This window comes from Drosophila virilis, chromosome 3 (genome assembly GCF_030788295.1).
Source record: "Drosophila virilis strain 15010-1051.87 chromosome 3, Dvir_AGI_RSII-ME, whole genome shotgun sequence".
In the NCBI taxonomy this organism is placed as follows: Eukaryota; Metazoa; Arthropoda; class Insecta; order Diptera; family Drosophilidae; genus Drosophila; species Drosophila virilis.
The window spans coordinates 20,436,001-20,460,488 of record NC_091545.1 but is presented as its reverse complement, the minus strand read 5'-3'; the positions used below and the strand labels follow the sequence as shown (position 1 = coordinate 20,460,488).

At 42.8% G+C, this 24,488-nt stretch overlaps 6 protein-coding genes across 10 annotated transcripts; 3 read left to right on the top strand and 3 right to left on the bottom strand.

The window, feature by feature from the left end:
- Positions 1–352: 352 nt before the first annotated feature.
- Positions 353–5,952, bottom strand: Hsp110 (heat shock protein 70Cb). Of its 3 annotated transcripts, XM_002048010.4 has the most exons (7): positions 5,810–5,952; positions 3,733–4,684; positions 3,123–3,662; positions 2,294–2,389; positions 1,442–1,645; positions 730–1,378; positions 353–613 (listed from the first exon to the last, which is right to left on the bottom strand). In XM_002048010.4, the coding sequence occupies exons 1-6, from the start codon at positions 5,914–5,916 to the stop codon at positions 755–757; spliced, it is 2,523 nt and encodes an 840-aa protein (XP_002048046.1). In that variant the 5' UTR covers positions 5,917–5,952; the 3' UTR covers positions 353–613; positions 730–754. The 3 variants fall into 3 exon arrangements, with proteins under 3 accessions (XP_002048046.1, XP_015031439.1, XP_015031438.1); XM_015175953.3 differs by having other exon boundaries at positions 353–1,378; XM_015175952.3 differs by lacking the exon at positions 2,294–2,389 and having other exon boundaries at positions 353–1,378.
- A 935-nt stretch (positions 5,953–6,887) lies between these two features.
- Positions 6,888–9,322, bottom strand: LOC6622989 (ADP-dependent glucokinase). The gene is made up of 4 exons (XM_002048009.4): positions 8,627–9,322; positions 8,397–8,561; positions 7,619–8,345; positions 6,888–7,556 (listed from the first exon to the last, which is right to left on the bottom strand). The coding sequence occupies exons 1-4, from the start codon at positions 8,983–8,985 to the stop codon at positions 7,305–7,307; spliced, it is 1,503 nt and encodes a 500-aa protein (XP_002048045.1). The 5' UTR covers positions 8,986–9,322; the 3' UTR covers positions 6,888–7,304.
- Positions 9,323–9,416: 94 nt separating this feature from the next.
- LOC6622971 (phospholipase B1, membrane-associated) lies at positions 9,417–14,411 on the top strand. Of its 3 annotated transcripts, XM_015175051.3 has the most exons (5): positions 11,780–11,994; positions 12,626–12,724; positions 12,864–13,079; positions 13,152–13,949; positions 14,012–14,411. In XM_015175051.3, exons 3-5 carry the CDS (start codon positions 12,876–12,878, stop codon positions 14,285–14,287), a joined length of 1,278 nt encoding a protein of 425 aa, XP_015030537.1. In that variant the 5' UTR covers positions 11,780–11,994; positions 12,626–12,724; positions 12,864–12,875; the 3' UTR covers positions 14,288–14,411. The 3 variants fall into 3 exon arrangements, with proteins under 3 accessions (XP_032290604.1, XP_015030537.1, XP_002048044.1); XM_032434713.2 differs by lacking the exons at positions 11,780–11,994; positions 12,626–12,724 and adding an exon at positions 9,417–9,520; XM_002048008.4 differs by lacking the exon at positions 12,626–12,724.
- Positions 14,412–16,986: 2,575 nt separating this feature from the next.
- On the top strand, positions 16,987–17,644 carry LOC6622951 (uncharacterized). The gene is made up of 2 exons (XM_002048007.4): positions 16,987–17,088; positions 17,154–17,644. Exons 1-2 carry the CDS (start codon positions 17,037–17,039, stop codon positions 17,486–17,488), a joined length of 387 nt encoding a protein of 128 aa, XP_002048043.1. The 5' UTR covers positions 16,987–17,036; the 3' UTR covers positions 17,489–17,644.
- Positions 17,645–18,677: 1,033 nt separating this feature from the next.
- On the top strand, positions 18,678–22,543 carry Ir76b (Ionotropic receptor 76b). The gene is made up of 5 exons (XM_002048006.4): positions 18,678–19,252; positions 19,312–19,651; positions 19,816–20,009; positions 20,746–21,047; positions 21,109–22,543. The coding sequence occupies exons 1-5, from the start codon at positions 18,797–18,799 to the stop codon at positions 21,713–21,715; spliced, it is 1,899 nt and encodes a 632-aa protein (XP_002048042.1). The 5' UTR covers positions 18,678–18,796; the 3' UTR covers positions 21,716–22,543.
- On the bottom strand, positions 22,445–24,016 carry LOC6622980 (internalin I). The gene is made up of 2 exons (XM_002048005.4): positions 23,513–24,016; positions 22,445–23,441 (listed from the first exon to the last, which is right to left on the bottom strand). Exons 1-2 carry the CDS (start codon positions 23,843–23,845, stop codon positions 22,563–22,565), a joined length of 1,212 nt encoding a protein of 403 aa, XP_002048041.1. The 5' UTR covers positions 23,846–24,016; the 3' UTR covers positions 22,445–22,562.
- Positions 24,017–24,488: the final 472 nt, after the last annotated feature.

The window sequence follows — 24,488 nt, the reverse complement described above, 5'->3', positions numbered from 1 at the left end:
GTTTCGCAGACAAAACAGTACTGAATATTTCTGTATTTCGAAAATTTATAACTACGTGTTTTCAGCGAGATGCGCTATATAAATGTGTGTACATATATGTGTGCCAAGAAATATACTACTATATCGTTAATTTTAATGGCCTTTTCAATTCATTTTAATTTCCCGGAATTTGTTTACTTATACATATATTAGAAAAGAAAACGAGGTGCGCTGTGTATTTGCTCGTTATGTTTTCAGCTCAATATGTAGGGAGGAAAAGGTTTTATAAATTTGCGAAATTGTATCGAACTGATTACAGAATATTGATATAAAATGCATTTCCATGACAAGCGAACTAAAAAACAGCATAATGTGCTTTTTGGAATCATCATTAAGGTTTTATTTGATTATTTGAATTCCATTCATTTAGTGTCGCTTTTTGTTATTATTCAACTATGCAAAAATGGTCGATTAGAAAATGTTTTTTTTTTTATTAAGTTGTTGCATCCATCCATCCATCCATACAGCTCCGTCCGTCACTTCCACTGCCATCGTCTGCTGCACTTAATCCAATCGTTTGTTTTATACGCTTACACATTTAGTTTTTGTTTACAGTTTTGCCAGTTTGCTGATTCTGATGCGTCGGAAAAGCAAAAGTGCATATACAATTGTTGTTTCATGTTTGTATACGTTAAGTTAAATTTGTTGTTTTTATCGTTATATTTGTTTTTTATTAAATATATCAATTACCGTCGAAGATGCCGCAGCAGGCAGCTCACTCCACGTCCATGGCAGCATCGGTGGGTCCATTGCCACCAGCGGCTTGCCCATTGTTGTCAACATCCATTTTGTCGCCGGCGGCACTCGGCTCGCCGCCATTCTGCTCCGCAGCATCCTTGGGCGGTGTCGTTGTCTTGGTAGCAGCCGGCTTCGGTTTCGCGCGCGTAATAACAGAGTTAACGCAGGCATTCAACGATTGTATCTCGTGGCGCAGCGCCGGTAGCTGCACGGGACTGTCCGAGGTGCGCGGCGATTGGGTGAACTTGGACAGATTGCTGTCGAGCCACTTTTGCGCCTTGTCCGCAGTTTCGGCAATGTTGATAAACTCGGTTTCCGTTAAATGATCGTACTTGGGCACACCCTTTCGGAACTCGGCCACTGCCTGACGGGCCCAAGCAATGCTGTTCTTCAGCTCATCAAATCCAGCCGGGCACTGCTCGTAGTCGTGGGCGCGCAGCTTAATAGGATCGGTTTGTTTCTGCAGGGCCGTCAGGCGGTTGGTGTAAGTCTCACGCTCGCAATCCTCGCCCTCCTCATACAGCCAGTTCTCGAGATCATTCAGCTGCGCTACAATCGACTCGCGTTCCGACTCAACCACATAACGTTCGAGTTGTCCACCCTAGCGTATTATTGTTGTTATATTGATCTGTTTGGCTATTGTTAAAGTGTATTTAGCAGTTACCTGTAGCTTGTTGCGCATATCGTAGACAAACTCCTCCAATGCGTTTTTGGCATCGATGCGTTCCGTTTCCTTCTGATCGTTAGAAATCATCTTACTTTCCTGCTGTGTGAAGTTGCTCAAATCGGCTGGATTGAAACCATGAGTGGCCACCTCCATTGGCAGCTCAATTGCCTTAGTGGTCTTCTTCTTTGTCTTGTCATTGCCCTGTAGCACAAATTAATAGAGACAGACATTAAAACAGCTGCAACGATTGGATATAGTTTTTCGATTCTTGTAACCAATAGAAAGAGGAAATAGCTCGAAGCGGAACAACAACAAAGCGAAGAGGAAAAACAGCTCAAGTAACAGCCTACAATATGAGCAAAAGATTGTGATTTGTGTCTTAATTATGTAAATAGAGGTTCGAGTAGCATTCATTGGATTAGAGGCGCATTATATAACGTGTTCTTTTGTTGTTTATTATTATTTTGTTTTTTTTTTTAATTCTATTTTTTTGCATAGTTTGTCAAAATAAACAAATGTATATTCAAATAACAAATAAAAAGTATTCAAGCATATTGGGCAATTTGTTGTTTAAGCAATTTTATATTTTAGGTTTCTTTTTTTTTTTTTTTTTGTATTTGTTTTTGTTTTTATTTTGCAATAGGAGCACACAGGGTAGGCGGCTTATGAGCGGTCTTCATCATTCGTTTTACTATCGGTTGTTGGGTGGGAAAAGAAAGCGCAAAATTTTGTGCTTGAATTTTTCTCATACGACATTTCCAATTTCGTGAAATTTTCTCATTTTGAATTTTGATATTAGAAATTAAAGTTGTATTAAGATTTTTATTTGCTTTAAATTTGAAAACGTACCGAACCAAACCAGCCCTTGACCCGTTGTGCCCACCCTTGTCCGCCAGGTGATGAGGCTGTTGATGTATTATTATCATCCTCATTCTCAAAATATGCCTAAGAGAGAGCAAAACGCGAGCGCACAATATCCAATATTTGGGTAATAGTAGTAATAATTGTATGTATATGTAGTATATATATATATAACCGTACAAATGCAATGTACAATATAATATAATTAAACAGCGAGAGCAACAACAACTACAGCACTAGATTGGGAATGAAACCAAGCTAACACAAAATGGAAAACATAACCGGGTCGAGACATTCTCTTTAATTTTTGGTCGCGCTTGATATATACACACAAATATAATTATAATTAGAAAATAAGCAAGAAACTCATATCTCTGAAATGCTAAGAAAAATATGATAAGGCAAACATACATGCGATAAAAAAAAAAAAAGAACTACGAGCATACGCCCCTATAATGGGATGCTGTTATCGTGAAATTTATGGCAATGAACTCATTCCTTGATAATTTGTGCAATATTAGTCGGGATTTTAAATTGTCTAGCATTTAATGAGCTGAGGTTTCATTCCCTGTCTAGGCGAAATAAGGAAAGCGAGTAGAACGTCAAAAAAATAAAGAGACAGACTTAATTAGAAGTGAGCAAATGATGAGAACCGATTAATTTGATGTAGAGTGGTGGTTAGCAGAAAAACTCTGGGAAGGGTTAGAAAATGGCGAAAAAGGAGAGCAGCGCCTATTCAACAACAGATGATGTCAAATATTGATGAAACTGATGATGATACTAGAGAATCAGCTAGCTGCTTTTTGGGTAGACTTACCTCCGGTTGGCCATCCGCTGATTCAGCAGCATTGGGTGCCGCTTGCTCGCCGGCCGACTTCTCCTCGGCAGCGGCGGCCTGTTCACCAGCGGCGGCAGCCTCTTCCTGCTCCTTGCGATCGACAAGCGTGGCCGATGAAATTAGAACAATGCCATTTTGATTGATGCGAACTTTCAATTTAACATCCTGGCTCTCGCCACGTTCCGTTGGCTTCACATCCTTGATCTTCCAGACGCCAATGGTCTGATCCGGATACGGCACCTGTTGACCGTACACAATGGACGCATTGAAAGGACCCTTGCGTGCAATAGTCACCAGACGGCTGAACGGTGACGGATGGAATTGCGGAAAGATTTCAACTTCGCCATTCGATGATGAGCCATCGCCATCCCAGAGCACTTTCACGGCATAGTTTTGTATATCTGTCACTCCGAATTCGCGCACACGCACAGCCGGTGACATAATGGCGCATTGGAGAGCTGCTCCACGCGATACAGCCTCATCCTGATTAAGTGTGGTGCTGGCCGGCTTGTTGAACACCTACACAGAAACAGATACACACACATAAGAGACTTGCCAAAAAGTTTCGATTGCGATTTGTATGACTCACCTGCTCAATGAGCTGCTTGATAGATGGTATGCGAGTACTGCCGCCTACAATCTCTACAGAGTGTATTTCGTCCAGTGAGAGTTTGGACTCGGCGAGCAGCTTCTTAAATGTTTGCTCGACACGCTGTAGCACTGGGGCGCACAGCTCTTCCATCTGGGAGCGCTGCATGGATGAGCTGACGTCGACATCGTCCAAGAAGCATTCAATGTTCAGCGGCAGTTTGGTGCTGTTGGCGGACATTTGCTTCTTTAGCTTCTCAATTTCGGTTAGCAGACGCAGGTTGGCGCGAGCATTGGTCTTGGCATTGATCTTATAGCGTTCGAGAAACTCCTTGGTGAAGTACTCAGCCAGCGCCAGATCAATATCGCGCCCACCAATCTGATCCCAGCTGCTGGCCAACATCTTCAGCTTGCCCTTGGTGAACACACAGGCGCTGACCTGCAGCGCCGAGTGGCCAAAATCAACGAATATAACATTACGTGGCTTATCCTCAAACAGATCATTCTTATAGAAGCCATATGCAAGCGCCGTAGCCGTTGTCTCGTTCATCAGGCGCAGCACATTCAGGCCAGCAATTTGTGCGGCATCGAGTAGAGCACGACGCTCGGCATTGGTAAAGAAAACAGGGCAGGCAATGACGCAGTCATTGACCTGCGTTTGCATGGCCGCCGCCGAGGTTTCCTTTAATTTGGTGAACAGCATGGCCGTCAGTTGTTCGGGAGAGAAATGCTGATCCTCTTGCAAGTAGTTGACTTTGAAGCCAATGCTGCCATCATTGCGCGCCTCCACGCGCGCTGGAATGCTCTTGAGTTCGTGTTGTACATGTGGATCGTTGAACTTGCGGCCAAGTAAACGCTTGAAGCCGCCAACTGTGTTTTTCATGTTTGTCACCTGCTGGTTCTTGGCGGCAACGCCAATGATGCGCTTCTTGCCATCAAAAGCCACAACAGAGCTGCACAGAGAGAGAGAGAGACGTGAAAAGTAATGAGTAAAATGACAATACATAGTTTGTAGTTAAATCTTATCTTTCCGAGAAGCTCAGTTCTTATCAGAATACTTAAGCACATATGAACATTTATGCATTACAGCGGTTTTCTTGAGAGTGTTTGAAATGCTTCGCAGTCTCCATAGAAATTTATAGCTACAGGGTATACAACGCGTCAAATATGGTCCTGTTGCCACAACAAACTGAATCAAATAGGTAGGCACACATACACACATATTTATACACACAGATACGCATATGTGCATATACAAATAGCCGTATATGTATTAACATCTTGCATATGTATGTGCGATCGTGTTTTGCCGGCTTTGATTTTATTTTTGACAACTTTGGTGTGAACGCATTTGCTCTCGCACTCTATTTTCCCCTCATTTTTTTTTTACCGCAACAGCTGCTGTTGGTTTGCGCTCTCTACTTTGATGCTATTGACTGACCGCATGACGCATGCGATGATATGCGTGAGCCTGTGTGTGTGTGTGTGTTTGTATGTGTGCACATTGGCCAAATTATAAAAAAAGCATATTGGCAAAAGTGGAAATTACTCCCACGTATTCTACATTTATAAATCAAGATTCTTAGTCAAAAATTGGGCCGAAGCCGCATTGTATATGGAACAACGCGCAGTGCAACATCTCAAGGCGGCCTCTCATTAATTTGCAATGCTTTTTATGGAAAACAACCAGAGCCAAATTTAGGCCTGAGCCCACAATTGCATACATACATTTATGTATGTATGTATTTACTTATGTGTGCAGTATGTACATTTTACATGTTATATATACATATGATTATGGGTAGCTTTGTAATATTTTTTTCTTTATAAGCGTTACCAGTGACAACACTGGAAATTTCTAGGCGCGTATACAAGCATATACATATATATATATACACACACACACACACACACCTATGTTCGCACGCACACCAAAAGCTATTGGGCATGACTTACATTTGTACATAACCTCAAAGAAAAAGAGCAAACGATTATGCAGCACGAATTTAGAAGGCTTTGCTAATAAATAGCCAATAGAAGCAATAATCATAATCATGTGCCAGTTTTTGGATACTTACGGCGTTGCGCGCAGACTGTAGTCATTGGCAAGAGTCTCGATGCCGCCGGATCGGGCAGCCGCTACATAGCAGCCCTCGTTACCGAAATCGATGCCAATCACAGACATTTTTCTCTAGTTTCGACTGCCGATTCGTTTGATTAATTGAGTTAAACTAGTTATTTGGTTAGACTTTGTTGCCTAGATTTCTTCTGTTTGATTAAATGGGGCGGCTTTTGTTTTATTCTTTTCTTTCAGCAACTGTAAAAGAAAACAGAAAATTAGTTCAACATCACCAAACAAACACGCACACACGCGTCAATTTTATTTCAATTGACATATGATTCCAGAATTTCCTTTGATTTAGGCATTTTTTTCCATTAATTATGGATTTGCTAGTGGGTTGTCGATTTATAACACAAAAAGTGTTCATATAGACGCCCACGAATGTGTCCGTTTTGTTTTAACGATTTTTCATTGATTTTATCTCTGATAGTAATATTTACGCACATTTTTGCAGATTATATATGTAGACGCTTTATGCTTATTTTAACAATGTATAAACGCTTAAATTTTTCTACCGCAACCGACACGTTTTTTCAGCGTAATGAAAATTGAAGCGGCGACGTCGACGTCGACTGAGAATGGTAGCGAAACTTCTCGAAAAATGCCTATCGACCTATCGATGAATCGATATTGGCACACATTAATATCGCACTAATTCGATCTTACAATTTATTCGCGCCTTTAACAAGAAGATATTTAAAGAGCTCAATTTAAAAACCCTGTTGTCCCATGTACAGAGTATATGTTTTAGTTTTTATAAGTTATTGGGTAGATTGAAAATGAATGACAGGAATATCAAACTATTTTAGTCAGATTTCAACAGAAATTTTATTATACATATATATGTGTATACATTGTCATTTTAGTTTAAAACCAAGTGCGCAAAACAAATTGTAAGTAGGAATGGTTGAGTTCGATACAATACCGAGAAAAATTAAAAACTAATAAACTTAGACTAGATTGCATTTTAATGCATCTCAGGAATAATTTTGAACACATTAAATAATTAAGAGTGAGTGAGTAAATACCAGAGATTCGATGTAGAAATCAACTAAGATATTGTAACATTGAGTGTTTCTTCTGAATTTCAATTGTTTGTTTCGTTATCTGCAAACTCTTCTAGATATGTAGTACTAAGGCCTTGAGCCAACTCTATCGTTGTTCCGTTCTGTATGAAGTACGTGCGCAACTGCAACAATTCTTAAGGATTTGTCGGCGTTCGTAATCCATATACTGAAGGTAACGCGTTTCTAAGGTCACTAAGGTGCTAAACATGCTGTATATAAACAGTATTCAACAGGGAATGTATCTTGAAAGTGGATGGAGGTGTCTGGGTATTCAATTTGAGGGTTACTAATTGAGTCTTTTGCATTTCATTCGTGTAAATACTAAGCAGTCTTGCCGGTCCCAAACATGATCGTTGTCATCGTTATTGCTTAAGGCTTTCCGACTCACAGTTGAGCCACCAGTCCTGATGCAGATATATTATCTCCAGCGCCCGCTGTCTTTTTAGCCACCCGACATACTAGCACGGGCGCTACACAAATTTGTACTTCGATTCTTTGCAGCTCTTCGCCATATTGTATAAATTCGTTCCAGCAGGGCACAGGATTGGCTGCGCCAACGCGCATACGTGGTGCCTGCTCCTGGGCGGATGTTGCGAAGCTGTCGTCCAACACAAGCATCACCGATTCTGGATTAACCTATAAATGACATATTTCTTCGTTGAGTATGAGAGCAAATAAATGAATTGGATATCGCTCACAAACTGTGTTTTGCAGACATAGCGATGAGCTGTCAATGCCGCCTTGGCAGCCGCAGCCCGAGTATTCTTCCACTTCGAATTGGCTATGGTCAGAATGGCCTGATAGGCCAAGGTGTGTACGTGTATTCTAGAGACCATGCGACGTCGCGTGTCCGACTGGCGCTGTGCAGAGTAATCCTCCTGTAGACTGATAAAAACTTGTCGCATTTGATCCAGTGTATGAGCTACGCGTGGATTCCAGTCGGTGGCTAGCGTGGTGCGTCCGTTCTCCAGCACCTGGCGTAGATTTGACAGCTCTTGTTCGTTCATGCCCAGAGAGTCCACATAGGGCAGCACAAACTGTCGGAGTTGCTGCAGTAGCTGCAACTCTACATAGCTTGCGAACTCAAAATGTTGAAGCGTGTCCTGGGGCTGACTGGTCAGCTGAATTTGCACCTGCCGCAAGCGTGCCTCACGCACTCCAGGACTAAACTTGAACATGTCCATCATTTGCAGACCGCTGACTACCAGCAGCTGTGGGTTATAATGCTTTAATGCGTCCGTCAGCTGCTCCACCGATCTTAAATGCGGGTTATTCTTGTCGTTGTGCAGTATGTAACGATTGGCGCGTGGCGCCTCATATGGCCCCCATTTATCGCCAGCCTTGTATTCGAGTATAAGATGTATGTCATCATCAGGTATTTCATCGCCTGCCAGACGTATTTCCTTTGGCAGCAAAGGGCGTAATCTACAAAATGAATGTTAAATCTTATGCTAAAGGCACGCGTACGAAGCATACTTTTTGGACATGTGCGCACCCAACAGCACATCCGCTCCCTCCATGACGAAGCGCACTGCCATCAACGGCGCATTGCCACCCATATACCAATGGATGCGCTCCTTGTCCATTTCTTTGGCATTGCTTATCAGCTGCTTGAAGAGCGTGCCATTGGCTATAGCACGTCTAAAAAGTTTCAGTACATGCATATTAGTATATCTTCACATAGTTGTTGCAGTTGATGTACTTACTCGGCTGCGGCGCCGTTCTTAAAGTAATAGGCAAACGATTGCAGCAGCTCGTTTTCGTTGTTCACATCGGTTGCCGCAAAATCGGAGCGCACATGGGGCACGCGCATTTTGTAAAACTTCTCCAGAAACTCTGTAGCATTTACTTGTAGATCTGTGCAGGCGCCATAGCCAACAGCCACTTTGGGTGCCGGCTCAAACGCGGACCTCTTAAGACCGCCCTCAAGCGCCAGGAGGCCAGTCAAGAGTACGGTGGTCTTATTGAGTGCCTGGAGCGATAAAAATGCCTGCCAGATGATCGAAATGAATGCGGTGAACACCGAGCAGCCGGTTATCCAGCCCATGTAACGCAAGGCGCCCATTTTTCGCACGAAGTGGCCAGCAGTCAATCAATTTGTGCTTCTTGTTGGTTAACCGGCCCCAGCTTCGGCGTCTGGCTGTCTTTAAATATGCTTTCGAATGACACGCCGGCTGTCTCCGCTGCGTGTTTTGCTGATGTGGCTGCTGTTGTGGCAGTTGCCTGTTCTGCTGCGTTTGTTATCAGATCGAGTTTTTTTTAAAATGCGTTTTATTTATAGAGTGCGGCTTTATTAAAAGATAACGTCACAACTCCCATTTGCCGACAGCTAGAATCGCGAGTAAAAGTATCGATGCCATAAGCAGGGGTGTTCCCTATTGTGAGTAGGTGAGTATCCAAAATAATTGTTGCTTTCTTTTGAAGGCGAAGGCAATGTTACTTAAATTTGCTAAGCTGAATAAATGTAAATCCGGTTTTTCAGTCTCCTTAACTTTGTTTTGGCTTAGCAAATAATTAAATTATACAGGAACAGCATATTTCTTTTGTCATCTTATCCTTCGGCAGCACTGGGAACTCGAAGCATTTAACATGTCCACCAGGCAAGTACACCGAGGATACGCAAACGCGACAAACTTCATCCATGAGTTGTTTTGTGATCTTAGAATGATTAGTTGATTCGAATTATCCAATAAGAATACATACAATCGTATACATCGTTCGATACATCGAACATTTTATTTCTTCTGTATAAAATTCGATGTATCGATGTTTCAGCTAGATATATCGAGTGCCATTGATGGCGCTTGGTGATGGGCGCGATGTTTAAAATATATGTTTGAAACATTGAAACATTCCTAATATTTGGCTCGATTAATATTTAATAAGCCCAGTTCCACTTTGATTTAATTATCGAATGATATACATATAAAAAGGAATTATTCGTAGCCCACTGTATATGTTTAATATATGATATGATAATTCATATGAAAAAACGTACAGTCAACGTACTCTACATACACTACCTATGTGAGAAATGTTGACAGTGTAATTGGGCTAATTAATGACTCGAGGGGTAAAGATAAGTATATAATGTTGATAGTGAAGACTCGTTTATAATTTAGTTGTTTTTTGTAATTTATTATTATTATTATTTGAAGGAAGTTCCCCGCAGCTGGTATATCAAAAATCAGGAATACCAAAAATTTACTATTATTGTTAACTTTATGAGATACTAAAGTATTCCATAAGGTGGGCATACTCGATACTTCTTCTCCTCTTTGTATATAAAAGCCTGCGTTAAATACTATATTTAAAATAATTGTTAATTGCTGTCGACTAAACGATTTTAATGATTTTTATGGTGCTCAAGTACGTCATCGGCCATCGTTTCGCTTACAGGCCGGAATTTAAGACGATGCCACAAGCGTTGTGTCATTTAAGGCGGTTCCTTCTTGTTTTCTGATGTTGTTAATTTAAAACAAGTTGTTGCTTCATTGTTGCTTTTTTGCTTTAATTGCTTCGTGCCGTTATTTTTATGTATTATTGTATTATATTGAGACAAGGTTATTTAATGGCTACACTGGATTGTTTGTAGAGGAAGTGGAAGTGTTTGTCAAGTCGAGGGTGCCTGCCTCTGATGAGATATAATATGCACAGCTCTTAAAGAGCGCTTACCAAGTACTTTGAAGAGTCTTTCGACTTGGCATATTAATAACATATCATTGCGAATTACAAATTAGCAATAACCGATTTCATGTGTACATTTCGCACACACACAATACCTTTTGACAAGTTTAGTCACTTGGTCCAAAGGTTCATGCAGTAAGCCATTTTTTATAGCTGTGATAAAATCAACAAATGCCAATTAGAGACAGCTAAATTTATAAGTCTGTGCAAATTGTTCTGTCTCGTCGGTGCACGTACGCCTCATGTGTCCAGTTTTAATGTCTGCGTATTTTTCCCCAGACAAACCGTAGCTTGTCATACATTTTAAAAATCCGCAGATGATTCTCCAAAAAAGTCGATCCCGTTTCCCTTTCGAGCCCCTTTGCGCATTTCACGTTCTGGTCAGGCCTTAAAAACCGCTTTTCAGCACTTCGAAACGTTGCCATCTACCGGCTTTGGGTCTGGCCAGCGATAAGCACGTCTGCCATGTGGAGCGGCCGCTGTTTCTGGCTCAGAACTATTTTTAACAGCTCAACGAAAGTGAATTTCAGAATTTACGTTTTTCAGACGACGCGCCAGCCAACCGGCTCAACGCTATGCGACTTTTCGCATGCATGTGTGTGAGTGTGTGAACCGTTGACAACCAATTTTGATATCATATACCACGTAACCACATTGCGAGGGGGTGTATTCGTTCGCAGCTGCGACAAGCCCACACTTGAGTTAACATTTTAATGTTGCGCAACTTTCTGGCCTGAAGCCGGATGCTTGAGTGAGTATTTTATTCAAGACCTCAAACCTATCAAATATCCAGTTTGTTCGATTTCAAGTTAAATAAACCTTGCGTAATTTTGAATGAAATAGTTATACAGTTATTTAATAAGTCGAAATACTATAAGGAAACTTTTTATTATATATGGGCTGCCTTTTTTGCTGGGTATAAATATGTTTCTATATATTTTTTTTTTCTATACATATTGATATTGTACAGGATATGTGAGAGTCGTGCATATTGTTCATCACAATTCGCACTTAATTTGTATTGTATTTTGTTCTTTTTACGTGTTTCGTCTACTCGAACGTATATATATATATATATTTTTTTTTTAGTTGTTTTCCATATTATTTTATGCGTACTACGCTGTCCGGCTCTGTGGGCTATCCATATAAAATCAACATAATCAGAAATTCTACCGAGCAGTTGATTCTATGCGGTCGACGAAGCCGGACGCGCTGCCTTCTGGGGCTACAAGTTTATAATAAATAGAATTGAATAGAAATTTGTAATTGTGCAATTCTTTAGCTAGTTGCAAGATTTACCGGTGAAAGCAATCAAAGAGAATATATATACATATATATAGACATTCATTGTTGATCAGCAAATCGATATAAAATATATATGTCAAAGGTAATCTAGTTCTGTGTGTGCAGAGATCTAATTAAATTCTAGTAAATGTTGCGTCTTGTGCTTCCGATTGCATTTTCGTTATGTTTAATTTGGCGCGTTTGTTTCCTAAGTCTTTTGTTTTAAGTCTGTGCATTATGCGAAAAGGAAACAAATTCGCTATGTATACATATATATATATGAATCTTGTTCACAACTGGATTTAGCACGCGTATTCGGACCACTAATTTCGGCAACTTCCGCCTGCCAACCCATTAAAAATGAATTGAGTGCATAACATTTTCAAACATTTATCGTTCTTTCGTGGCAAAATCGGACCGAATCGATATACGTTTAAGAGAACGGGCTAGACATTTGTTTTGGCGTTCAGTTTTATGTGATTTATATGTGAAGCATATTTGAGACAATCAAGAATATGTTCTATTAACTAACTGAAAACATTTCGCGACTCAATGTCAAATTCCTCATGGACTTATGTTGCTTTGGATCATGATGACAAGTGCGAACTATTTGAGGAACATAACCGAACGAAGCTGTTCAAACAACTGGTCATCTATGCGAAACGTTTTCTAGAAGACACATTTGCATAATTTTTTATATATATGTATATGGTTTATCTCATTTTTGTTGTCAGATTCCTTTATGCTAGCTGCTTAAATTGGCCCAGCTGACAAGCTGACTAAGCATAAAGTGTGATACGACGGAAAGGCAAATCAAAACAAGCATCGCAAAGGTGAATAAACTAAACAAACGCCGATGTCTCTGTAATGAAATCTCTGCCGAGAACGGGTTCAGTGTCGAGGACGTCACCAACGATAGCAAGAGTCTTGCGTGACCAATAAGACCAGACATTAATCTCGACTTCTTTACAGCTGTAAAACACAATGGGCAGCTGGTCATTAAAGGAACTGTCACTCTGCCTACTTGTGCTGCTGCTGTTGGGCTTGACGGGCCGTGTGACGTCACAGCGCACGTCATTGGACGTGGCCTTGAGGAATGCCTATCGACCACTGCGTCTACTGGGCCTGGCCTTCAGCGGGCGCTCCGGCGACGAGCCGGCGAACGTGCAACGCGTGCGCAATGCGGGCGTAGGTCTTCGCTTGTTGCAGCAAATACTCGCAGGTTTTTATCCGTGTACGCTTTTTTTTTTCTCTTCTTAGAAAACCCAAAAGTCCAATCCGCGCACGCGCGCCCTGCTGCAGTTCTGTGATGCGGAACACGGACCTGGCCGACGCAGTGCGCAGCGTCCGTCCAGCGTGCATCGGTTGCGACCCGGCGACATAGACATTATCGCTGGCATGGGCGACTCCTTGACCGCGGGCAATGGCGTCTTTGCCACCAACCTGGGTCATGTCACCGTCGAGAACCGTGGCGTGGTTTGGTCCATTGGCGGACAATACAATTGGCGCAAGTATCTAACCTTGCCCAACATACTCAAGGAGTTCAATCCCAATCTCTATGGCTATTCGCTGAGGGATGGCTTGTCCACAGATCGTGCATCGCGCTTCAATGTGGCCGAGCTGGGCGCCATGTCCCGGGACATGCCCTACATGGCCAAGGTGTTGGTGAAACGCATGCAACGCGATCCGCATGTGAACATGACCCGCGACTGGAAGCTGGCCACCTTGTTTATAGGCAACAATGACTTCTGCTCTGACATTTGCTTCTATCCGCAGCCGGAGCTGACGATTGCAGGGCACGAGCGGAATATGCTCAAGACCTATCGCTATCTGAGGGACAATGTGCCGCGGCTGCTGCTCAATGTGGTGCCAGCGCCCAATCTGCGTTTCCTAACCAAGCTGTCCGGCCTGCCGCCCATTTGCAAGACCACCCTGCGCTTCGAGTGTCCGTGCCTGATGGGCAAGAGCAAGGAGCACCTGGATTACTACGAGGGCATCATGAAGCGCTGGATAGCCAAGGACTATGAGATTGCCAATAGGGAGGAGTTCAATACGGAGGTGTGTACAACCCATCTGAACTATTTGAAGCCTCCTTTCAATATATTCTATACACTCGGCAGACGTTCACCATCAATGTGCAGCCCTTTTCGCAGTTCGACGATTTCCCGCGCACGCGTTCCGGCTTGACGGACACGCGCTTCTTCTCCGAGGATTGCTTTCATTTGAGCCAGCGCGGCCAGGCATCCGCGGCCAACGCGATCTGGAACAATATGCTGGAAATGCCCGGCGAGAAGAGCGGCTTTAATGTGAATCTATTTGAGAAGTTCAACTGCCCCAGCGAGAAGCGTCCATTCCTGATCACACGAGAGAATAGCCGCGCCGATTTTGTCATCTAGTCGACAACTGCCTCATTATAAAATCCCATTCCGACTGTGATATGTCGCCTTAGTCTCGACCATACTTGTTTGTAGTATTCATTTACGCTTCGATCAATATACGCTTAGAAATTAGAAAACTTCACGACTTGCCTAATGCCTAACTCAAACGAAGCGCGCATAATTTATTGGCTACCCAGCAAAATCAGCTGGTGATATATATATATATATATACCATATTTTATATTGCCCGGCTGATATGGAACAGCGTCTGCATTGGAATGCGCGTGTTTTACACACGCAATTGAAGTCGTCGCCAATTACATTTCACACATAACAATTAGTCAGTAGGGTCACTCACAAATTGATATCAATTTGTTTAGTGAAAAGTCACAATTAAAGGCAGAGGAACTGCAAAGGCCGAAAGTATGATAACCCACGATCTAATCAAAGTGGGAAAAAAATAAATGTAGCCCGCAGTTTGTGTATGCAAATATTTCCGGCTTGCAATATTTTCAGAGCAGCGGGCAGCTTTAGATTAAAAAATAGAATGTTTATTTAAAATGCTGAAAAATGATCTGGCTTTGAGGCTTAAAGCTGGTTCAAACCGCCAAATCATTTTATACTTAGTTTGCTACCCTCAATAAACTTTAGCACAGTTATCATGCTTACATTTTTATTTGAATAGAGCAACTTATCGAACCAGAAAGCTGGTTCAAATCTAAGTTTCTTATTTGCAGCCCTGATTACATTTAAGTTGTCTTCATGCTGAAGTTTTTATTGACATTTCGAATCGGCAGAGCCCAGTTACACGAAGCGCCCCTTAAGGCAGAAGAAAGCTGGTTCAAATCCCATAAATATTTTTGTTATGATTGGCAGCCGTGATTACTTTTTAGCGCAATCATCATCCGGCTGATATTTTGATTGATTTCTCGAAACACCCTCTGACAACTGTCAGCACAACTGTCGTGTGCCGATATCGGCTCGACTTGTGTGGCCATAAAACTTGTTACAAATGTTTTTTAAAATGCACATTAAGCACCAAAACAACAAGCCCGACTCATAATAATGGCCAATTTTTAATATGGAGACGTTGCCTCGGAACGTGTTTTCGCGGCTAATAGCCGCCCATTTGTGCGATGATCAACGGTTTCGCATGCAAGTGCCAAAAGGTAAATGAAATAAAAACATCAATTACGTTATTTTCTGCTTCATCTTACTCGCTTTTCGAGCTGATTGCAGCACTTTATAAAGCTGCCTGCAGACACCCCCACCCCTCCTGCCCCTCCCAGACCATATAATTCGGTCAGTGTTAAGGTTAATGCCAGGCGTTGTGCGGCAGCACGACTTTCTAGTTGACTTTGAACTTGAGCGCGCGACTGAAGCACACATTTGATTACAGGGTATCGTCAATTAACTGTTTTACGTCAAAGCCAATTAGTTATTCACTTTATCTATGCACATACTCTCGGGTTTCGCTTATAGACTGAATAGGGTATATTGGTTAGCTTGTAATATGCGCTGTCCGTTTGACTTTCATTTTGGAATATATACACACACTATGGGCGTGGCAGATCGGCTTAATCTTCGCTAAATAACAATTCCATACTATCTAGGAAAAATTGTTATTTTTTCTAATTGTTGGCTTCGCTAAGGGGTATCGCTTAGTCGGCCGCACCCGACTGTAACATTCTTACGGTGCGCTTTTCGCTACGTATTTTAGCTGCGCATGGCCAGCTTGTTTCGCAAGTTCTTGACTGTTTTAAGTCACATCAAAGTCGCACAAAAAGTTTTGTAATTTTGCTCAAACAGATTTTGGATGCTTTTTTTTATGATAAATGTTTCACAGCTTTTAATCACTTCTTTGTCAAAATGTTCAGAAATTATTTAAGTTATTTGTCCCGCATCAGGTTTCGAATATTATTAAATATGCTAATTTCCTAATTAGTAATTATTAGTCATTTTATTAATAGCTCTGTTTACGCGTGTTCAGTATTTGCGTTTGCTAACTTTTAAGCGAATATATTTCGCAGTTAATTATATTTGTTTATATCTCATTTTCAAGCTAACAAATAAATTAATAACATATCAACAAAAAGTATTTTATATAACGTTTTAGCGAACGGCATTAAAATAAATATAAAATTCTGTTTAACTGGCGCCATCTATTTAATTGTAAGTGTAACTACATTATTGCGGTCAGTGTGTACCTACAAAATGAATTAAAGACTGCTAGTTCCGCAACGCCACAATAGATGGAGCTAACATTTGAATTGTTTTCCTTAACTTGAAGCAAAAACTTTAAATTTAAATATTTTTTAATAATCAGCGCAGCAAATAATATTTCCCATAAAATTAAAAAAAAAAAAAGACAAAAATAAACAAAAATAAATGAAATTTCTTTATCAATATATATATATGTGTTATTTTATGAGCAAGGTTTTTTATGAGCCCAAAGCAAATTCGACTTTTTTTGTTGCAGTGTTTTTCAACCAAGTCTGAGACTTGTCACATTAATAATAATGTGCTGTGCTTTTCCACTTGAAAAGGTCTTTAGCAATAACATTGAAAATCAAATTTTGGCAAAGAGTTTCGAGTTTTTCTGCTGTATTCAGCGCAAAAGCGAAACCCACAACAAAACGTCTGAAAGTGAAGCGAAATGGCGAATTGTGCTTAGCAATGCAATTTGTTTGAAATGTTATAAATGCTCGGCCCCCATGGCAAGACCAAAGCATTTCCATAAAATAACCCGCTCTCAAGAGTTGACATCATGGCAGTCGAAAGCAGGCAAATTCAAGCAGCCGCAATTATATTCTTGTTGGGTAAGTCGCAAATTATGTTAGCCGTACGGGTTTCACGATTATAATGAATTTCCCGATTTTCGCAGCCATGCGGCATTGCTGCGGCCTGCCCTACGGCTCGGCTGGCAATGATATTGACATTGATGGCAACTACCAGGGCACAGGGGGTGGCGGCGCCAACGGCAGACCCATTGACTATCACACGGTTGTGGGCCACTTTAAAGACTTCTTTATGTATCTGCCGGTGATGATGACCACAATCAAGGAAACCATGTCCGGTTTTCCCAAATTTGCCGAAGGCATGCGCATATTAACCTCCGGCAAGGGCCGGGTCGACGGCGAGGATTGCAAGTGCAATCAGAACAGCCTGGGAATGGGCTCCAGCAGTGAGGTGCTCGAAAACAGCAGCCGCTTCCGTTGACCCAGTCACGATTTGCTAGTGTATATAGTTCGTGTAGATACTAATGACTACCTAGTGCCAAGTAAAATAAATTATACATCTTAACTTAGGTTTAGTAAACTTAAATAACTCTATATGATATAACAAGTTTAATAAATTATATATTTTATTCTTAAATTCCCACTCAAGGTAGACAAAGGGGAATACAAAAGTGAGCGTAAGAGCAAGAGAGAGAGAGAGAGAGAGAAAGAGAGAGAGAAAGAGAGAGAGAGAGAGAAAGTAGGGTAAGGTTAGCAATTCTTAAAAGGTGAAAGTCAGTTTACAAGAGTTTTCCACCAATTTTCCACACTTGAGGGCGGAATTTTGCGCTGAAATCACATGAGTAACTACTGTGCGATCAATCAGCAGGTCAGTCAATTTATCCGTTCATCAGTCAGTCGATCAGTGGGCTTGTCAATCAAACAGTCAGTGAGTTAATCAATTAGTTAGCCAGTGCAGTCGGTCAATCAATCAATCAATCAAACCAATTAAGTCAGTTAATCAATCATTCAGTCAATCAATCAGTCAGTCTGTCGGACAGTCAATCAATCAATTCTGTCAATCAATCAATCTGTCTGTCCGTCAATACAAACAGTTATTCGTAGAGCAAAAATGGACTTACATTTCATTTAAATTTGTTTGTCATGTTCTTTTACTAATTACGAATCGTGAATATTTCACATTTCTGTGTAATAAACTGTAATTGTGACATATTAAGCCATAACTTTGGCTATTAGACAAGCGCATTGTGTAAACTTGACCCACAGGACTCGCAGTGTCCTTGAGCTTATATAAGCACACGCTTCTTGGGCAATCTTCTATGGCCCATTAGGCAATAGGCCAACATGCGTGGACTTGAACTATATTTGTATTTTCTTAAGCAGTCAATAGTTGCGACGTTTCATTAGCCAGACCATGTGTGGATTTTGTGCCCGCCAGTATAGAAATCATATATGGCAGCTAATCAAAGCTGACAATCTGCATGGGACCGAGGCAGTAGCAGGCACACTCCTATGTGTGTGTGTGTGTGTGTGTGTGTGTGTGTACCGCCATATTTACACTTGTCATTATTGTTAATTGTGTTTGTTGTGGGTCAAGCATACAAGAGCCATATTTACACATGCATATGCAGCGTTTGGGTTCATAGGAATTGTGGTTTTAGTAACGCTCGAGTCTCTGGGTCTAACGGTACGTTGTGAAAACGGCAACTGTACCCGGCTGGAACCAGTATGCGAAAGCGCAAAAAGCCAGCCAGTTACTAGAGCAGCTAACGGTAAGTGTCTGGCTTAAATGGCTACGGGTATCGAGCTGCTTGTGGCCGCCGCACTGTGCCTGGCCTGCCCACCGATTAACGATACCCTGCCAGCGGATCTGATACAACTGAACGAGGATGGGAGCCTGGTCACAGAGCTGCCCATAGATGTGGCGGCGGCGAATGTGGGACTGGACGAGGATGCGCCCATTGAAACGCTGGAGGTGATACGCAACAAAAAGGAGAAGCTGCGCAATATGCGGGAGTGGATAAATGGGAAACATTTGCGCATTGCCACGCTGGAGGATTATCCACTGAGCTACACCGAAATGCTCGACAATGGCACTCGGGTCGGTCGCGGTGTTTCATTTCAGATCATTGGCTTCCTCCAGGAGAAGTTCAATTTCACCTACGACGTGGTTGTGCCGCAGGACAACATAATTGGTTCCACGACAGACTTGGATCGCAGTCTCATCGAAATGGTCAACAATAGCGTAAGTGCAGAGCATCCCTTCAATCCTGTGCCCATATATCAGTAAGTCTTCCATGACAGCTGGTGGATCTGGCCGCTGCCTTTATACCCTCGCTGTCGGAGCAGCGCACCTTTGTCTTCTATTCGACGACCACGCTGGATGAGGGCGAATGGATTATGGTTATGCAACGGCCGCGGGAGTCTGCCGGCGGCTCTGGTTTGCTGGCGCCATTCGAATTTTGGGTCTGGATACTCATCTTCGTCTCGCTGCTGGCCGTTGGACCCATCATTTATATGCTGATCATAATACGCAATCGCCTGACGGGCGATTCAGTGCAGCAGCCCTATTCCCTGGGCCATTGCGCCTGGTTCGTCTACGGTGCACTCATGAAGCAGGGCAGCACCCTCTCCCCCATCGCAGGTGAACTAGCAATTAACCCTAATGCAGCGATAAGCATCGGCCATTCGAGCTGCATTGCAGCCATGTGCCGGCGATTCGATTCACTGGACATGCAATCGTCGAGTTTGTCGTTTCAATTAAAAAGTATCTCTATATACTATGTACTACTCTATATTTAATCGCAGATTCGACACGCCTGCTCTTTGCGACCTGGTGGATATTTATTACAATTTTAACCTCGTTTTATACCGCCAATTTGACTGCATTTCTGACCCTTTCAAAGTTCACACTGCCCTTCAACACGGTGAACGATATTCTCACAAAGAACAAACACTTTGTCTCCATGCGAGGCGGCGGCGTGGAGTACGCGATACGAACGGTGAGTTTTTATACACTTTACATATATGGGGAGGATTTTCAGCCAAGTATGGATGAAATTAACTAATTAATTATTTGATTAATTAATTCCCATTTTATATAATTATATTTTACTAGGACATCAACCGGGGCTATATCTTAAATGACTTAGCATAAATTCTATATATATAAATGTATATGTGAATATGCACTTACCCACAAATTCCATGACATCTATTTATAGGAGAGGGAAAGACTTCTATTTGAGCACATCACTGAAAAATATAGTAAGAGAACAGATTAGAGCAGGAGTAAAAACAGCGAGAAAGAGGGAGATAGAGAAAGAGGGAAGCAGAGGTGAAGAAAGAGAGAAAGAAAGCGACAGAGAAGGGGGAGAGATAGAGAGAGTAAGTGAAATAGTGAGGGAGAGAGAGAGGGCAGAGAGGGATATAGAAAAGAATAAGCTGATATAATAGATAGTTGATTAGATTGGCAGCAACACTTATTCAGTTACTATCCATGAATGAAAGCATGCGAGCCTTATTCATGAATTCATGAGAATCGCATAGAGGGGCTATTCGTACATATGAAAATAATATTTAACGTAATTATTTAAAGATGAGTTTGAGAAAGATCGAAGGAATAATGAAATAGTTTTTCACGCATTTTCCGACTTTAGGGGAGTATTTCTGAAATTGTTGAAATACATTTTAATTTTAATTGATCTATAATTGTTTTACCCCTTTTCTTTCGTAAAGACCAACGAATCGCTGTTCATGCTCAATCGCATGATTCAGAATAATTACGCCGTATTCACGGATGCCTCCAACGATACATACAATCTGCAGAACTATGTGGAGCGCAATGGATATGTGTTCGTGCGAGATCGACCGGCGATCAATATATTGCTGTATAGGGATTATTTGTATCGCAAGTCAGTCAGCTTTCACGATGAGAAGATTCACTGTCCGTTTGCCATGGCCAAGGAGCCATTTCTGACCAAGAAGCGAACTTTTGCCTATCCCATCGGCTCGAATCTCAGCGAACTCTTCGATCCCGAGTAGGTTCATTAATTTGTTTACATATAATCATTACAATATATATAAATATATCATTTTTAGACTGCTCAATCTGGTAGAGTCCGGCATTATTAAGCATTTGTCGGCCAGGGAATTGCCGAGCGCCGAGATTTGCCCACAGGATCTGGGCAGCACCGAGCGCCAGCTGAGAAACGGTGACCTCATGATGACCTATTACATAATGCTGACCGGCTTTGCCACTTCACTGGTCGTGTTCACCACGGAGCTGCTGTTCCGCTACATCAACGGCCGGCACGAGGCCAACAAATGGGCCAGACACGGCATCGGCCGCACACCCAATGGCCAGTCCGTGCGGCCATCGCGTTGGCTGCGCGGCCTGCGGCGCCTACACAGCGGCGACAAACAGCTGCTGGGCAGCTCCACACATGCCCAGAATGTGACGCCGCCGCCACCCTATCAGAGCATCTTCAATCATGGCGGCGAGCATCTGCACGGTGGCCAGCAGCGCTGGCGTCAGGCCGGCAGGGAGCACGGCCTAATTCTGGGCGGGCATCACAACGGGGCCGGAGTGCGACGCCTGATAAATGGGCGCGACTACATGGTCTTTCGCAATCCGAATGGCACCAGCCAATTGGTGCCAGTTCGATCGCCGTCGGCAGCTTTGTTTCAGTACACATATACGGAGTAGTCCAGTTGGAATTTTATAAAATTTTTGCATTCTTTTGCTTGAGTACGAAATTGGGGAATCCAAGCCCCGTCAAGATAGAAGACAAAACATTTCTTAAGATACAAACACAGTTAGAAGCACCCGAGCACAGCTAGACGTAGACAATGTTTTGGTATAGTTTAAGAAGTCCTCTAGAAAATGCGCGAGATTTATTTAAAAAGTAAGGGACAGAGAATCACCCGAAAAGTTTTGAGTACAGCTCGTGTATTTACGGAGTTATCTGGAACTTTGATGTTTTTCAAGCGAACTTTTAGAAACAATTTCGAACGCTGTAGATTAAAGATACTTGCAGACTTATAAATACGGTATTTATATATATATCTATACCCAACCCAATTTCCTATAATATATATAGATTTCATATAAAGAGAAGTTAGCTTGAGATTTGAATAAAGATCAAAAATAGAAATACTTGATGGCCACATTAAGGTTACGTAGTTGGTGACAAGTGAATACCCTGTAAAGGGTGAAAATGAAAAAAATTAAATTGATTCGAATTTGAAATCTAAACATCCTCCATATAAAAGGGAGATAGATGGAGATATAGAAGCTTAACAAGAATATAAATAGTTGAAGGGTTCGCAAATATCTCATGAAAGGTCATTTCATGATAAAAGAAGGGTATAACAAGATAAGAGAATGAAATGAGTTCGAGTTTTTTTATCTAACAGAAATCTAGTAAATAAAACATCAAAGTTTCTCTAACTTTATTAATTAGCAACAATTCATGAATTATACAATATTTTTAGCTCAATCACAATAAATTTCTAGCTGTTTTGTGAGCAACTATTTATCCCGTTTATTCAACCTAGTCTAGAGTTCCATGGGCATTGAAGGCATAGGAGTTGGAGTGCAGGTCCAAGCTGCTGTGCGAGGAGCACGAGCTGATGGAGGGCGCACGCGTGGAGCCCGCCGAGCAGCTGGAGCTATTTGATCCGCTGGAGGAGCTGACCCAGGCATGACCACTACGTCGCCGACGTCGCTGCCGCACCAGACCCAACACCGAGCCCGCAACAGGTGTGCTGGACGTGGCTGCCCGGCGCTGGGAGCGTTGCGAATCCAACGTGACCAATGCCGTGGCAGGCCGTGATTCGGTTGCAGCGTGACTGTTCTGATGGTTCTGTGGTGCCGACTCCGAATCGCTGGACAGGGAACTGTGCGTATCCTCCGGCTCAGCTGCCAGTTCACTCTCAGCTTGAATGGGCTGTCCGTCGAGCAGCTGTAACGTGGCCACGCTGCGTCTGAGCACATCGCGATAGAGTGGCAAACGGCAGACGGGATTGCCAGACAGATCCAGCTCCCGGAGCTGCGGGCACAGGCCCAGAAACGTGAGCAGGCCCAGTTCGCTGATGCGATTGTTGCGCGCCTGCAGCATCTGCAGCTGGCCCAGATCCGTCAATGGACCCACGCGCTGTATCATGTTGCCATCCGCTATTAGCACTCTCAGGGCTGGCAGGCCGCTGGTGCCATCGAAGCTATTCAGTCCGCAATTGCTGATGTTCAGGTGGTTGAGCTGCGTCAGGCCGTAGCCGAGATCGCGCAGAGAGCTCAGCACGCTGCCGCTGAGATCCAATTGCTGCAGGCGTGGCAGGAATAGCGAAAGTCTCGACAGGCTCACCGAGTAGGAAATAACACGCAGACGCACCGATTCCACATGCTCCAGATCCGTGCGCTGCGTCACCCGACGCTACAAACATGCACATGGTCAGAGAGAGAGAGAGAGAGAGATTCATTGATGCCTCTAGTTAACACCCTTACCAGGAGCTCATCCAGCGTTGGCTCTGGCAGCTGTGGCGGCAGCACCACGGGCAGCAGGTGCACAAAGGCTGGAAAGTGTTCGGTCTCCTCCAGAATGGGCACATCGCGATCGTAAGAGTTTCTGCGTCCCATTTGGCGACGATTTTGCCGTTCCACTTGCAGTTGCTGTAGTTGTTGTTGCTGTTGTTGTAGCCGCACCTCAGCCGGAGGCGGGCGTAGCTGCGCCAGTGCGGCTGGTCCTGGCAGCGGAGCCAGCAGCAGCGGCAACTCTGGCTGCAGTGAGTGCTCCGGCGAGGATTCCGCGTACTCGGCGGGCGCTTCAAGCAGCGGCATTTTATTGTAGTCTAGTCTATTGCGTAGTTTTCGCCTGAACTTTGCCCGCGTGTCCGTTTATTGACAAAACAATTCAGTCCAGTTGCCCGGGGCAACGCAGCGCTGCCAGGGTTGCCACAGTGCTTTCCTTTTGATTAACTGGAATGTTGACTGTTCTGTTTGCAGGGTTCCATTAATACCTTTTTTTTATTTAATGGAATTCTTTTTCAAATATTTTCCTTTTTTTTTTTAGCAATTTTCTAAGAACAAGTTCGTCAAACACTTTTAAGGCTAAATTCTTGCGATTTAACCTTTATTCTTAGTCAGGAAGGTTCTCTAATTTAAAATCCATCGTCATTAAAGCTTTTACACATATAGAAGGCAAACATGATATTCAGATCTTAATTATCTAAAAAAATTTGGCAATGCCCCAACATGCCGTTACTTTTACTTTGCTCTCTCACGATTGCGGCTCACTGACGTCAAACTGTGACGTCACGGTCGTGACGTATGCCCAATGTCGTTAGCTTGCCGCTGCCTTGCACTTAACGCCAGAGCGCATTAAGGGCCAGAGCCAAGCGAGACAGAGCCGGACAGATGGGCTGAGAAGGTGGGAGAGGGAGAGGCAGAGATATAGAGTGAGCTCCATGCGACAGTTCAAGTG

Coding starts and splice junctions, on each gene's coding strand:
- Ir76b (XM_002048006.4), top strand. CDS start 18,797: ATGGCTACGGGTATCGAGCTGCTTGTGGCCGCCGCACTGTGCCTGGCC. Junction 19,253..19,311: donor TCGAAATGGTCAACAATAGC/GTAAGTGCAGAG, acceptor CTTCCATGACAG/CTGGTGGATCTGGCCGCTGC. Junction 19,652..19,815: donor CACCCTCTCCCCCATCGCAG/GTGAACTAGCAA, acceptor ATTTAATCGCAG/ATTCGACACGCCTGCTCTTT.
- LOC6622989 (XM_002048009.4), bottom strand. CDS start 8,985: ATGGGCGCCTTGCGTTACATGGGCTGGATAACCGGCTGCTCGGTGTTC. Junction 8,346..8,396: donor GGTGCGCACATGTCCAAAAA/GTATGCTTCGTA, acceptor TTCATTTTGTAG/ATTACGCCCTTTGCTGCCAA. Junction 7,557..7,618: donor ATGTCTGCAAAACACAGTTT/GTGAGCGATATC, acceptor TGTCATTTATAG/GTTAATCCAGAATCGGTGAT.
- LOC6622951 (XM_002048007.4), top strand. CDS start 17,037: ATGGCAGTCGAAAGCAGGCAAATTCAAGCAGCCGCAATTATATTCTTG. Junction 17,089..17,153: donor CGCAATTATATTCTTGTTGG/GTAAGTCGCAAA, acceptor CGATTTTCGCAG/CCATGCGGCATTGCTGCGGC.
- LOC6622980 (XM_002048005.4), bottom strand. CDS start 23,845: ATGCCGCTGCTTGAAGCGCCCGCCGAGTACGCGGAATCCTCGCCGGAG. Junction 23,442..23,512: donor CAACGCTGGATGAGCTCCTG/GTAAGGGTGTTA, acceptor GCATGTTTGTAG/CGTCGGGTGACGCAGCGCAC.
- LOC6622971 (XM_032434713.2), top strand. CDS start 12,876: ATGGGCAGCTGGTCATTAAAGGAACTGTCACTCTGCCTACTTGTGCTG. Junction 13,080..13,151: donor AACGCGTGCGCAATGCGGGC/GTAGGTCTTCGC, acceptor TTCTCTTCTTAG/AAAACCCAAAAGTCCAATCC. Junction 13,950..14,011: donor GGGAGGAGTTCAATACGGAG/GTGTGTACAACC, acceptor TACACTCGGCAG/ACGTTCACCATCAATGTGCA.
- Hsp110 (XM_015175953.3), bottom strand. CDS start 5,916: ATGTCTGTGATTGGCATCGATTTCGGTAACGAGGGCTGCTATGTAGCG. Junction 4,685..5,809: donor TACAGTCTGCGCGCAACGCC/GTAAGTATCCAA, acceptor CTCTCTGTGCAG/CTCTGTTGTGGCTTTTGATG. Junction 1,379..1,441: donor ATATGCGCAACAAGCTACAG/GTAACTGCTAAA, acceptor ATAATACGCTAG/GGTGGACAACTCGAACGTTA.